At 41.9% G+C, this 13579-nt stretch overlaps 1 protein-coding gene across 2 annotated transcripts in view; it reads left to right on the top strand.

The window, feature by feature from the left end:
* stau2 (staufen double-stranded RNA binding protein 2) overlaps positions 1–10541 on the top strand; it is a 109268-nt gene extending 98727 nt beyond the window's left edge. Inside the window, exons 14-15 of one of the 2 annotated variants that reach the window (XM_085362417.1) lie at positions 7886–7956; positions 9046–10541. In XM_085362417.1, the coding sequence (XP_085218543.1) occupies positions 7886–7956; positions 9046–9139 (165 nt within the window). In that variant the 3' untranslated portion in view covers positions 9140–10541. The remainder of the gene's footprint in view (positions 1–7885; positions 7957–9045) is intronic. The other variant, XM_085362415.1, reaches the window with a different exon arrangement.
* The last annotated feature ends 3038 nt before the right edge of the window (positions 10542–13579 follow it).

Here is a 13579-nt window from a genome sequence, read left to right as displayed (position 1 = left end):
AGCAGCGCGGTGGTGGAAGGGGATAAAGCAGGCCTCTCTGGCCCAAATGACGCATGACATGGTGCTGCGCCCCGGGCCCTTATTTATGGCTTCCCATGTCAGCAGAGGCTTGCTCCCCTGGGGAGCCCCACAGCCGTTATCCGCTAACTTAGCTCAGCCAGTCCTCAGGGCTAATATCACGCCTGGAAGATGCACAAAGGGAAACACTATCCACTCCCGGAATTCAGATCAGCATAATGTGGAAGCATGCACATGTGACCGAGTCGTACGGAGAAATCAAATTGAATTCCTCATAGAGAAGGTTTTTTTTAGCTGTCACATCACAATTGCTACACTGTTGGAAAGAAGCAAACCCACATACATGAAGTGCTACTTCAGAGGAATTAACGTCATATCAGGCTGAAGCTAGGCCACTGCCAGGCACACACTGCCTCTTTTATTCATGCCTCTGATGTGGGAAAGGATGTGAAATCTGGAGAGAGAGTGAGGAAGAGGTTTGGTGTGTGGATCTGAATACATTTTCTCTGTAGTTACTCAAGAATCCATGTACATATCACACCGCATTAACAAATAGAAGCATACACTGCCAGCCCTCATGCACACACAGGTGTTCTGCACGAGCTGTCCCGGAATGTTCCAGTGATCCCTGTCCAGGGTTTTGATGTGGGTAGAGGAAAAAGGAAAGAATTTAGCGGAAAACGAAAGCCAAGGGATGAGATGAAGCCGAGGAGTAGATGGCAGATATTTAAGAAAAAGAGAAGAGAGGGTCTGCAAAGTATATCTGACAGAATTTATTGGAGATCAGAGGAAGGTTTGACGTGATGACATGATGGTAACAACAGGGTTAACAAAGGACAAAAAAAGATGGCTGGGGTTTTCTCTTCCCGGGTATCTCATATTTCTTTCTGCTTTGAGGAATGAGCGCAAAAAAAGGGAGCACTGTCAAGGTTTTATGTGGCCTTTTGAAAACAGAACAAACCCTCTACAGAACAATATATCCAGCCTCAGAACTTCTCCGACATGAGCGCACTCATTTTCTCAACTTCCCAGGTCCTCCCTGTAAAACACCCTGTTTGATATCCACTCTGGTCATTGTTTAGTCTAGTGGATATCCCTTAGATCATCTTCATCAGCAGCTGTCCTGCATCCCCTTTATGTTCTTTGCGTCCCCATCTCATAGCAGCCCCAGAACAGTCACCTGTCGTCAATTTTGAAGCATTACTAAGATTGGGCATGTTTTTTTGTGGGATGAGAGGATGAAGGGTTATTGCACTATTGAACAAACAAAAGCGAACAGTTTGAGTTACAGTTCGTCCACCCCATCGCAGTCTCAAGTTTTTCAATGAAACTGGAAGTGCTTGTGTAACAATGCTGTGGTTTGTGTATAACAGGGGTGTGTGTAGTGGTACTTGGTAGAAGTGAGGAAGTGTGTCTTGGCTAATATTGTTCCTGTAAGCGATGCAGCGCTCCAATTTCTGCCCATAATTATTATTATTTGTCGAGCAGCTCATGAATGATTTCAGTTTTGGTTTCATTTCAGGTTAGTCTCTCACGCTTAATGGGTTTTATTTTGGTATGCATGTTGGCGTAGCAGCTTGGGGTGGATTGTAGTCTTAAGAACAGGAAGAATTTGTGTTTTTTCCTTTTAAATGACACATGGTTTAGACCAGGGGTCCCCAATCCCAGTCCACGAGGGCCGGTGTCCCTGCAGGTTTTAGATGCGTCCTTGATCCATCACAGCTGATTTAAATGGATAAATTACCTTCTCAACATGTCTTGAAGTTCTCCAGAGGCATGATAATGAGCTAATCATGTGATTCAGGTGTGTTGACCCAGGGTGAGATCTAAAACCTGCAGGGACACAGGCCCTCGTGGACTGGGATTGGGGACCCCTGGTTTAGATAATGAAGCCTGATCAAAGTGAGAATGGGAGTGTGGTGGGGTGTGGTTTGTGGCTCAGCTGCAGGGGAGGGGTGGTTGACTCTGATTCTCATAGAATGGACTTGAGATTAGAAAAGGGTTATTTGTGCTGGACTGCACAGAACCAGAACAAAGCCTTTTCTTGGTTAAAAGGGAGACACTTCAGTACTCTGTGGATTATCTCAGAGTGTACTGATGACTGGACTGTCATCTTGCCTTCTGTAGAGCATAAACAGGATCTTATCTGATAACCCAACAGAATGAAAAAAACTAGGCAAATGTTTTCTTTCAGAATACGTGCAGAAAGCAAACATGCAAGACTGAATGATATGCTGGTGGTCTTCACCTAATTGGGGCCTCCTTGGTGTCTTTGATGGCTGCTAAAGGTCAGAGAATGAAGTGATGGAGATTCAAAGTCTGAAAACGCTGATCCCTGGTTCTCAGCATTCTGCTGTGTCTTCTCTTTGTTCCCCAGATTGTCTATATTGCTTCTCTGAAACTCAGTTGTCTAGTAGTGAGAGCTGATACAGGGGTCTGATTTGTCAGGGTCAATGTGATCCAACGATCCATCAGATCTGACATGCTGATGCGGTAGACTCCTCTGGGACTTGAACTTTGTTTGGCTAAGCCGCTGATGGAAGCGTAGCCTCTGTCGGTGAAGCTATTAAGAGCGCAGCAGGCCCAGAAAAATGAGCCACCCTTGTCACTCCACATCAGGAGCTCAGCCACGGTTACAGATCCTCCTCAGACCTGTCACATTCAACCAGTGTTTGTCTAAGCCTTTGAACTCGGGACTGCTAGATAGATAGATGGATGAGCTCATGTGTGAAGTGCTTTTGGGGTTCTTCAGGTTGGCTACCAGGCTTGCATTAATGATGGGTGCTGGCTTGTTATCTAAAGCTAGAGCAAATAAAGAGGAATAACTGGAATAACTGGAGTGGTTTCCCTGTAGATTCGACAAACTGTGCTTCAAACGTCCAAACATTTGAAGAACACCCGAATGGAAATACACACACAATGCACAGGATGTTTAGTAATTGCAGAAAGTACACAGGAGACACCAGTGTTTTACATCTCTATGACTGTGAGGTAAAAAGAGTATAATGCTGTTTTCTTGGGATTGATAATTTACCCAGTTAGCCAATGTCATAAATAAATATATGATTAAAACTCTTTAAGCTCTTTTTCAAACCATCTTATAACATCTTACCAGCCAAAAATTGATATGACACAACAAACAGTTACCAGGCACCAATGCAGTATGTGTCCTCTGATTTGCAGATCAGCCCAACCCAACTGAAGTTGGGCTGATCCGTGCATCATTACTAGAATTGTACATGCTATAACAAAAGGTAAACTTGTATGTAGAACTTCATGCTTGTTACTTCCTGCTGGGGGGCTCTGTGTCAGCACGTTGCTTTTGCAAAAACTGTGATCTTGTTTTTGGCTTTTGTTTGTTTGTTTTAAAGTTGGCTACACATGGCATATTAAACATTTCATATGTGAGGTTCGGCTCGGGTCCAAGGGATGAAAATTTCCTCATCATGTTTTTTTTTTATTTCTGACACTACATTCCTGAATATATAGGCACCGTTGTCCATTTGTCCAAGCAGACCAGGGCATAGTTTAATAACAACAGCTAATAGTTTGTGTTGTCCATGATCATATGTAATCCTGTTCTTATGCTATACTCAGAAATGCTTGTCAGGGGATCTCACCGTTTCAGACAAACTGCCTTTCCCACACCTTTTTGTTTTTGGATTTAGACCTGGCTCTAACTTTCTCAAACTCACAACCAAATATTTACACCACTGAAGCTATTGCGAGGTATGTGGGAGTGGGAAAGCAGACAGAGACTTAAGAGGATATTAAACAATTTTCTAGTTAGTTAGTTTTAAGCTTCAAATTCAAAAATCATTGCTGTCCTCTTCCATTTGTCAACGGCTTGGGGCACAGCATCCTCCTCATTGTCTCCTCACCCGCCTCTCACTGTCTCTTTGCTCCATGGCAGAGATGGAACACCTCCACCTTGCGTTTCCCGGCCTCAGACTAAACACAGTCTCCTTGTGTTGATGCATCAGTGTAGCGACTGACTCTAACGATGGTCAACTTATCACATTAGAAAAATAATGATTTCACTGGCTGCCATTCCCACAGATAGGCCCAGTGTTTGTCTTAGGCTCCGTGTCCTTCACTGTGCTGCTGTGCCTTATGCCTGCCTGTCGTATATCAGCAACGCTGCCACTGTCAAGCCCCCTGATTTATGGCTGTTTATCTCTAGCCCCTACCCCACCACCAGCACCCCTCCCACTCCAACAGATGGTCTCTAGCTATTTACTCAGGGAGAAAATGGTCCCAATCTGGTTGCTTAAATACAACAAAAAAGAAGTTTATGGGAAGGCTGATTTCAAGTTATTTGTCATGTGAGAAAACAGGATATCTGCCCCTGTTTTTGTGATCAGGAATGATACTGATAATATCTGCTAGATGAATCTGACTGGTTACCTTCTTATCTTGATGACTTCCCACTTCAGTATGTGGACAACCTTGACCATTGTAAAATGACATGTAACTGCATATTTATAAAACAAATCATCACAAGCATTACAGCAGCGTTCCCCTGGTATCATCTGTGGTTATTAAAAGTGTAATTGTGAAAAAATCCCATCATCTGTCATGTTCTGGGCGGTTTTCGCCTTAAATCTCTTCAAGTATACTCTACCTCTAAATCTTTGTTGGCTGTCAGATGCTCACAGAGTAAAAAAAACACACATAGCCCAACCCGAACCATAAATTATCTGCTACAGACTCAGAAGGGCTTCACTTGATTTCTGTGTCTCTGGAGAAAGGGCCTATAAGTAGTAACTCAGCAGTATCAATTTTTTACATCAGTTCAGCTATTAGCGTTGTAGATTTTTTAGTACCTGTACGCATCACAGATTTTTTTCCCCTCAATTTGATGGATACAAACCAGATTTTGACCCTTGCACCTGTCAGTCATAAATTACAGTTCCTGGTTTATGTTTCTCATAGTTTGAAGTGAAACACTTTTAAAATTATTTTGGACACAAGCACACAGATAATAGTTTGTAACAGCCTTCTGGGCATATTGCATTCCATGGAGACATAGTGATATGGCATGTACTGGGATTCATATTTTCTCAGGATTAAAGCATGATTAATGTTTCCTCTCGCTTGCATATGGCTTAAATACAAATGGGTATTCACATGGAGACGTCTCTGTCTGTCTATTCTGGACTATCAGAGAAAATGCCTCTCAGTCAGATATCCTTGTGAGGAGAATGGCTAATTTATTATGAGAATAAAGTACTGAGTGACGTTGGTGGGCTTCATAATGAGGTAAACTCAGCCAGTCATCACATCTCACTCATCTAGAGCGCAAAACCACTTGTGTCTTATCTCGACTCTGATTAACCAGTGATGAAGTGTAACGGGTCCTGGCTAGCTTAGGCCACTGTCATAGCAGATGTGTGTTGAATAATAAAGTGAAACTGTTGGGATTTTTCCTCTTTGTTACAATGAGTTTTTATAGTATGTTAAAGTATATGAAAGAAGTGTAACTGGATACACTGGGTGATGAAATTTGCTGAATTATCAGGGACATTAAAATTGCCTTTCAAGTTTTACTCAAGTGTAACTGAGCTATAAGGTGGTGGAGTGAGTCAGCTGACTTCCATCCCATTTGGTTTTGTTGTGTTTGGCCTGTCTTTATATTTCTTTTCATTTTAGGTATGTAAATCTAATTATATAAAACTAATTCAGTTTTAATTGTCTTTCTTCATCTCTCCAGCACCATCACAGATAATTGCTCAGAGACAAAACAGTAGAACAAGTTCCTCCTCAGACAGATAATATGTGTACTTTTAGACACAAAGTGTTAGTATCTCCAACAGTGATCACTCGTGTAGACATATAGATTGATATTTTTTCCTTAGGCAGTGTTACTAGAAAACATAGCATGCATTTTCATTACTATGCAGATGATATCCAGCTTTATCTATATGTGAAGCCAGAAAACACAGACCAATTTGTTTAATTACAGGCAGGTCTTAAAGACATAAAGACCTGGATGATCTATGATTTCCTGCTTCTAAATTCATATAAAACAGAGGTTATTGTACTAGGCCCAAGAAACACGATATCTAACCATATTACTTGGTCTGGATGGCATAAACTTGAGGAATTTCTCACATTCCTCTGTGAGGAATCTTGGAGTCGTTTTTTGACTAGGATATGTGCTTCAATGCACATATTGCACAAGTATGTAGGGCTGCTTTCTTCCATTTGCGCAACATCTCTAACATTAGAAACATCCTGTCCCTCTGTGATGCTGAGAAACATTATGTTTATGGATTTATCATTTCTAAACTGGACTACTGTATCCCTGAAAAGCTTTAAGTTGATCCAAAATGCTGTAGTGAGAGTACTGACAGACTAGAAAGAGAGAGGATATTTCTCCCATATTGGCTTCTCTTCACTGGCTCCCTGTTAAATCCAGAATTAAATTTAAAATCATTCTGCTCACATACAAGTCTTGAAAGTCTTTCACTCACAGACTGCTAGTTTACTTGTGTCTCCTTGGAAAAGTAAAATGAGATTTCAGGTCCCACTCCCAGGTCAGCTCCCAGTTTGGATTCACGAGATGGATACCCTCTCTACTTTTAAGATTATCCTTAAAACCTTCCTTTTTGATATAACGTATTGTTAGGGCTGGATCAGGTGACCCTGTAGATATCTGCCCCTTCCTGAGCCAGAGCCTGATTCTGCTGGAGTTGTCTTCCTGTTAAAAGGGAGTTTTTCTTTCCCACTGTCGCCAAGTGCTTCCTCGTTATGGGGTCATTTGTGTTGATACCAGTGGTATTAGTTCTGCTGTTGGATATATTCCCCACCTACCCTGTATCCTCAATCTGTATCAAGAGGAACAAAAGTGCTAAACACATCCAAGATGAAGGTTAAGAATAATGGAAGGATCTATGATTTTTCCTTCACACTTGTCAAGATCAGGTAGAACAGTTCATATTGGGACATGTAAACAGCTGTTATATCAAACTGTGGTCAGTGGTTGTAAAGTTTTAATGTCACAGTACAAATGTTAAGAAAACACTGGTGAAAAAACTCGCTTGTTGTTGTTGTTGCCTTCCAGGCCCAAGTTGCATTGTGTGTGTGTGTGTGTGTCTATGCTGCACCCCTTGACTCCCACACATGTTGTATATGTTATGATAGCAGGCGGGACCCTTCTCACTTTGCTAGCAGCCCCTCGAGCTGCCACAGGCAGGCAGGCAATGAGCAGGAAGGAAATGACTTCATGGGATTTTTGGTCCAAGTTTGAAAATATAGATAGCATGTAGTGCCGTTTTTTAATGACATCGCATCGGATTGCTTCAAGTGGCTGGTTGTGATTATGAGCTAAATGTGGCAGACACGGTAAATTCTAAGATAAATACTCTGTCGAGCACATGAGGCTGCACTGCAGTTTTCTTTCTCGGCCACAAATTAACCCTAATTAAGTCATTACACAATTAACAATAAAAATGTTACATACACACTTGTCTGTCTTTAGTGTGTTTTTTAGGCTAGACTGATTGGATTTTTCTGCGCACTGTGCGCTGAAAACTTTATGATTTATTCCGACCTGCTGCTTTTGTTTAGCTACGGTCGCCACGAATACAGATGTCACTCTGGATTGACGTAGGAAAATGCGGAGCAGCCAAAACATAAAGTGGAAATGTTAACCCAATAACGCTAGATAAACAGTGAGAGGAGAGAGGCCAAAGACAACAGAGAGTGAAGGGAAAGTGTCCTGCTGGCATCAGGTTTCCCAGACTAAGTGTTATTTGAAAAGCAGCTGAAGGGTGACACTCACTCTCTTCCCACCCAAATCTCCCTTCCTTTTCTTCCCTCCCTCCCCACTCACTCGACCATCTGTTGTTCCTTCTCTTCTCAGGCTGCTCTAAGTGCCTTGAAACAGCTGTCGGAGCAGGGACTGGACCCAGTGGATGGCCCCATCAAGGTACAGTAAGACCTGAATGATGCCCACATGGCTGCTGGGTTTATTAACCAGCTCCAGCCAGTGATGGTGGGCTTAGATCAGCTCCGTGTACACCCACGCACACACGTCCATCACTTCCGCTCGACATTTTTCTTCCATAGGAAAGCAGCGGTAGGCGTATTGCATTTACATGCACTACGTTCCTGTCAGTGCCGAATACTTTGCATGATCGCTATCACTATTAAGGCTCAGTCATGACAGACACAAGGGCTTCCCCTCATTCATTCTTTCCTCCACGATGAGGAAGGGAGGGAAGGAATGAGGAAGGCCGACAACGGAGAATCAAGTGGGAAAGCAGGAGCACCGCAGGGGGGTTTTTGGAAACCGGGGAGGAAATTACTGTCAAGCGCCTGTGGTGTATTTTCATAGTAGGTGTGCCCTGGAAGAAAAAAAAGAAGAAGAAGAAGAAGAAGAAAAACAAAGGTTTTTTACAGCCCCGTGTCTCCTTTAGAAGAAAAAAAGGGGAAAGGAACAAAAGGGAGGAAAAACAACTGCAGTGTTGCAACAGCTTTATTTACGTCACCAACAGAAATGAGGAGCAAATATGGCAGCAATTACTCTTTCACCTGAGCAGTTAATCACTCCTTTCTCTTTCCAGTCTTTCCCCTTGTGGTCCTCAGACTCATTAAGTCACCCATACTTTTCTATTAGCACATTCTCAGTTGTTGTTTTCAGATGGTTGCTGTTGCCAAGATGAAAACACAAAGCAGTACAAATTTGAACCTACTGTCTTATCATTGTCAGTGCTATCAGAGATGATTATGTCCTCCTAATAAAACAGCCCGAGAACAGGAGCCACAGCTGATCAGTTAGTGTGAAACAGACTGAGGTCAAGGGCTTGATAAGTGTCTTGACTCATAGCTGAAGCACTTTCAGTCTGTCTGCTTGGACGTTCTTTTACAACAACAATCACCTGTTTTTCTTTTTGACAAAGTATTACTCATTAAAGACTGATGGAATCTTTTCATGAGAAACCCGTAGAGTAAACTTCCCAGTACAGGAGTAATTATTGGCAGCATTCCCCTCCTAACTCAAAGTTTCACTTTTCGTTTCAGACCACTGAACCATGTGGGAGGGAGGACGGACATTAAACAGACTAACTCAGGCACCACCACTCAGGTCTGCAAGGATTCAAAGGCTGTCGTCTAGGAGCTGACAACCCCCCGAACCTCTCCTTCAACATACACACTCCCAACCCCGCCTCCTATAACCCTGATCCCACATAACCTCCAGCCACCACCCGCAGTCCCCACCCTACCCTCTCTACCCCTCACGATCGCCACTGTATCCTGCAAAACCTGTCAACATGCAATAGGGTGGATGTGCACCGAGAAATGACCGACTAAAACACCATTACCCGAGTCTATGTGAAGACAACGCTATCTTAACACGTTTATTGATGATTTCAGTCAAAATTTAGAGGACAAGATAAATGAATAAATACAATACAAGCTAATGATAAATGCATGGTACTGTGTAAAATCAAGGGAAGTCCAAAGCGATACCCTGCATAGACAATTTTCCCTTTGGATAGATGTTGGTATGGTTAAAACAAATAATGTACATCATGCCATTGAAATACAAAAGAAACACATTAGGGGAGAAAACCAACTTCCATACAGTAGCTTTTCTTTTCTTTTTCTTCGGGGGTTTTATATTTCCTTTTAATTTTTTATTTTGTTTTTTATTTGATCTTATTTGATTTTATCAATCTAACAATGCTTGAGTACTGTATTTAAAATTAACCAATGCCAGTGCTGTGAAAGTTGTAGTTGTTGTCTTCATATATAGTCACCCAGCTTACCTTGTATGCTGACATAAAAAAAGAGTTGATCTATCTATATGGATGTGTATGACTTTGCAAGAGTATCATATTCCAAAAAATAACACAGAAAAGTTTTTTTCATGTGGACAAAAAGGACAAAACTGGTGTTAGCAGTAATCAGTAGAAGTGTTGACCCCCCAGGAGGAAAGGTTGGGTTAACCTTTTCACATCCTGAGGGGGCCTACCTGTTTTAACATGACCCCGCACTGGCATAGCATCACTGGAGCATCACCTGATCAACGGCGGTGAATGGGCCGCCCCATGTGTACTTTTTAGGTCATAAAATAGGCCAGTTCTCCTCAACAGTGGCTAGGTTTTTCATTTTTTTGCACACATCCTCCAGTGCCAGTAAGCTTTCAGAATAACTCCAGAGAGGTTTTTTTTGTACGGTCTGCATGAAAAGTTCTCTCCATTCCAGTGATTTTATGTCAGTGGATCGTCCCCCCTTCCTCCCCCCTCCGCCCCACAGTTTTGTCGATCACATCTACACCCATTGTGTGTGTTGTATTGACCCACCAAGGCATCAACTGGGTGCTTTTAATGCCTGCATTCTGGAGTGCAGCTTTTGATTGAAGAGAGCCTGTAGCTCTAACCTGCAGGCTCTCTCTCCCTAAAGGCCACTTTGGATCACTTTGTCCACTGACATTGAGGATGTGTCTTCTTCTTCGCTGTGAGTGCGATGTGTAATAAGGCTGTGTCTGTTACTGAAATGCAGTAAAAACACCTCAGTTCATGTGGAAAAAAACTGTTTCTTTGTCTCTTCTTTGCTTCTTCAAACAGGTGTATAAAACCAATATCTCAGTGAATGAAATTAATGTCATTTTCTTTCTAAAAAAGCCACTTTTCTTTGGCACATTTTTAAAGGAGACAATGTGAGCTTAGATTAGCTGTAGAGCCTAGCGCTGGCGAATGAACACTGATGGGATGTTACCTGCTGCTATTTAAATGGATTTTCATCAATTTTCCTTAAAAACTTCCCCCATCATACTAAACCAAAGTAAAAGCTGTTCATTTCTTTATCGTGTAGAAAAACTCGTAATTGCGCTTGTTTTTTCTATATTGAGAAATCTCAGGGATTAAATGTGGAGGTAAACTATGTTACAGTGACAGGAAGGGGGTGTTTCACAGGTGTAGCCCACTATCCCTCAAAGTGGGAGATGTGGTCCTGCTGGGGGAGACTGCTGCCATCGGGGAGCGCCATTGGGCCGTCACTCACCAGTCCTGGATGGTATTCACATGAATCCCAGAACCCAAATTTTCTTAGCATTATTATGATTACAATGATTTTAAGTTTTTGGCTGTCAAAATTAGTCATCAGTAAAATGTTGATGTCCAAAATTAACACTCCAAACTGCCCTGCAACAGATTGGCGACCTTTCCAGGGTTTATGTCCCGCTTCTTGCCATATGGTACCAGGGATAGGCTCCAGCCCGGCCACAACCCTGATAAGGACAAGCAGAAGACAATGGATGGATGAACTCCCCAAACTGCTGTTTCTCAGTTACATGAAAAGTTAGTGAGTCCTCCGGAATTGTCTGTATCCGTGTGTAAGTCACACAAATCCTTCTGTCTGATAAAGATCTTCCAGTGTGGGATGTTGGTGGATTTTCTTATGACACATTCACACATTCTTATTGGATCAGCATCATGGATTTCACTCAGCTGTTCTAAAACACTACTCTTCTCCTACCTTTCTTTGGTAGATTTGAATTGATTCCTGAAAATGTAAATCTTTGAGAAATTGAGTAATTTCATAGCTACATTTTGCACTTGTTGAGGACAAATTTCAGCTGCTTCCTTAATAAGTAACAGTTTAATTTCCTGAAGTGTCTTTGAGGGAAACAGCACGTCCACATTGACCTGCTTATTTGCCAAAAAGTTCCCAGATGTCCTTCACTTTCACTTTACTTTACAAATGAATAACTACAAAATCTCCGCATCATTCCAGCTAGTTAATCTCTACCACAAGCAAACCTACTTCTGTTAGTTTTCTTCCTTGTCATGAAGGACACAGTTGTGTGCTCTCCTTGTAGATTATCAGCACAGGGGTGTATTATATCCACCTTATCGATCTCACACTTCTGTTGCCGTTCTGTCACTTTTACTTGCCTCCTTCATGTAACTCCACCACCTGTGCCGTTCTCCAGAAATCCAACAGTCTCTGCATCACTAGACCTGCTGTGCTCTCCCCCATTAGAGAAATGGATGAGCGAATGGGACAGTGGCGTTCTAATTCAGCTTCACTGACTAATGGACTCAGCTGGCAGCTACATCTGCTAGCTATTGAGGAGCGCCAAAGCTGTTCACATACATTAGCAGCAGATCTCTGTTCCAGAAGCTTGTTCAGGTAGTGGCGGACCAGCTTGAGGCCATGTTAGACCCAAGATGAATGGCCTCACTTTGAACCAACCAATATGGGAAGTGAGCCTCACGTCCCAAAATAGAACAAAATCAATGGGACTGTGAAGCTTGTCTGTGCCATGCAAAAGGAAATGCCAGAGTCATTGATTTTTCCGTCTGAATTATGTCTCATTGACCCCCCCTTCCTGAAGTCCTCCTACTTAACACCAGGATTTAAAATAAAGGGAGGGGAATCCTGTAGAAGTTGATGAATGTCCAAGAAACGCTACAAGGCAAAAACCTAATAGTTTTCTTGTATTTTGTGTACTTCACCACTCTATGTAAAGGGGTTGTTTCACATACTTACTGAGCTCCACTCAGTCCCAACAGTAGCTGGAAATGGCTGCGCTCGGTGCTGATTGCCTCTGTACACAGAGGGATTGAGACTGTCAGTACAACGCTCCCTCCTATAAGAAGTAATTTGCCACCGAGCAACTTTATCCAGCCCCGATTAGTCACAGCAGAGGAGCACTGTACGAAAAGGTTCGATAGAAACTCGCAGGGACCGATCAGCAGTGTCTGGAGGACGGCTGTGTTGTCTGTGGCGGACAAAAGGAATCGATTTGCTCTGTGGGGAGATAAGTGTCCGCGATCACACTGATAGCTGTTAGGAAGATTAACGCCAAGACTTTCCAGTTTAACAACTTAAGCATTTTTGGACATGACATTGATTAGCTGAGTCCAGACAAGGGGGAAAAGAAATCAGCGTCTGGTAATGAGTTTTATTCAATTGGGTTTTTGTAATCAGATTTTTGTAATCTGTTTATGGGAAATTAGATTCTAATGAACCCTGATCACATTTAAACATGTGTTATTAGTTAGAGTGACGAGAATTATTTGATTTTCATAACTACTATAAAATATGGTTGTTAAAATGTTTAAAATACTTTTTTCTTTTAAAGATAACTCATAAAAAATGCACAGGACCTGCAGTGAGTATGTACTGCAGTGCTGTTTATGAGTCATTTTACTAATTCTTAACATGAAAGATGCTTAAAGAGAAAAATGTATTTGCAGATTTATATTATGCCAGTGCTTGGTGATAATCCAGTACATGAAAAATACAAATGTTTGCTTATTCTGAAGTATTTCAGTGTCATTTTGTTTTTGGTAGCTACTATATTTCGAGATAGTTTAACCCTGCTTAACTCACATTTACAAATGTTTCTAATTTCAGCTCGAAGAAAGTGTGCAAGCCACGTCTACAAGATAACTGCAAGAAATACCAGGGCTTACAGCACAGTCGGTTTCTAAAATTGTCTTTGTCTTATCAGTGTTTTCCTCAAGTTTCAGTTAATTCACTGACATAATTCGGAACTGGTAATGTTCTACAATAGATTTACACAATTTTATAAATAAAAGCA

This window comes from Diplotaxodon limnothrissa, linkage group LG9 (genome assembly GCF_057381915.1).
Source record: "Diplotaxodon limnothrissa isolate DT_005_m linkage group LG9, D_limnothrissa_male_GT1.1, whole genome shotgun sequence".
Lineage (NCBI taxonomy): Eukaryota > Metazoa > Chordata > Actinopteri > Cichliformes > Cichlidae > Diplotaxodon > Diplotaxodon limnothrissa.
Note: the sequence above shows the minus strand (reverse complement) of the source record. Positions and strands in the feature narration are given on the sequence as shown.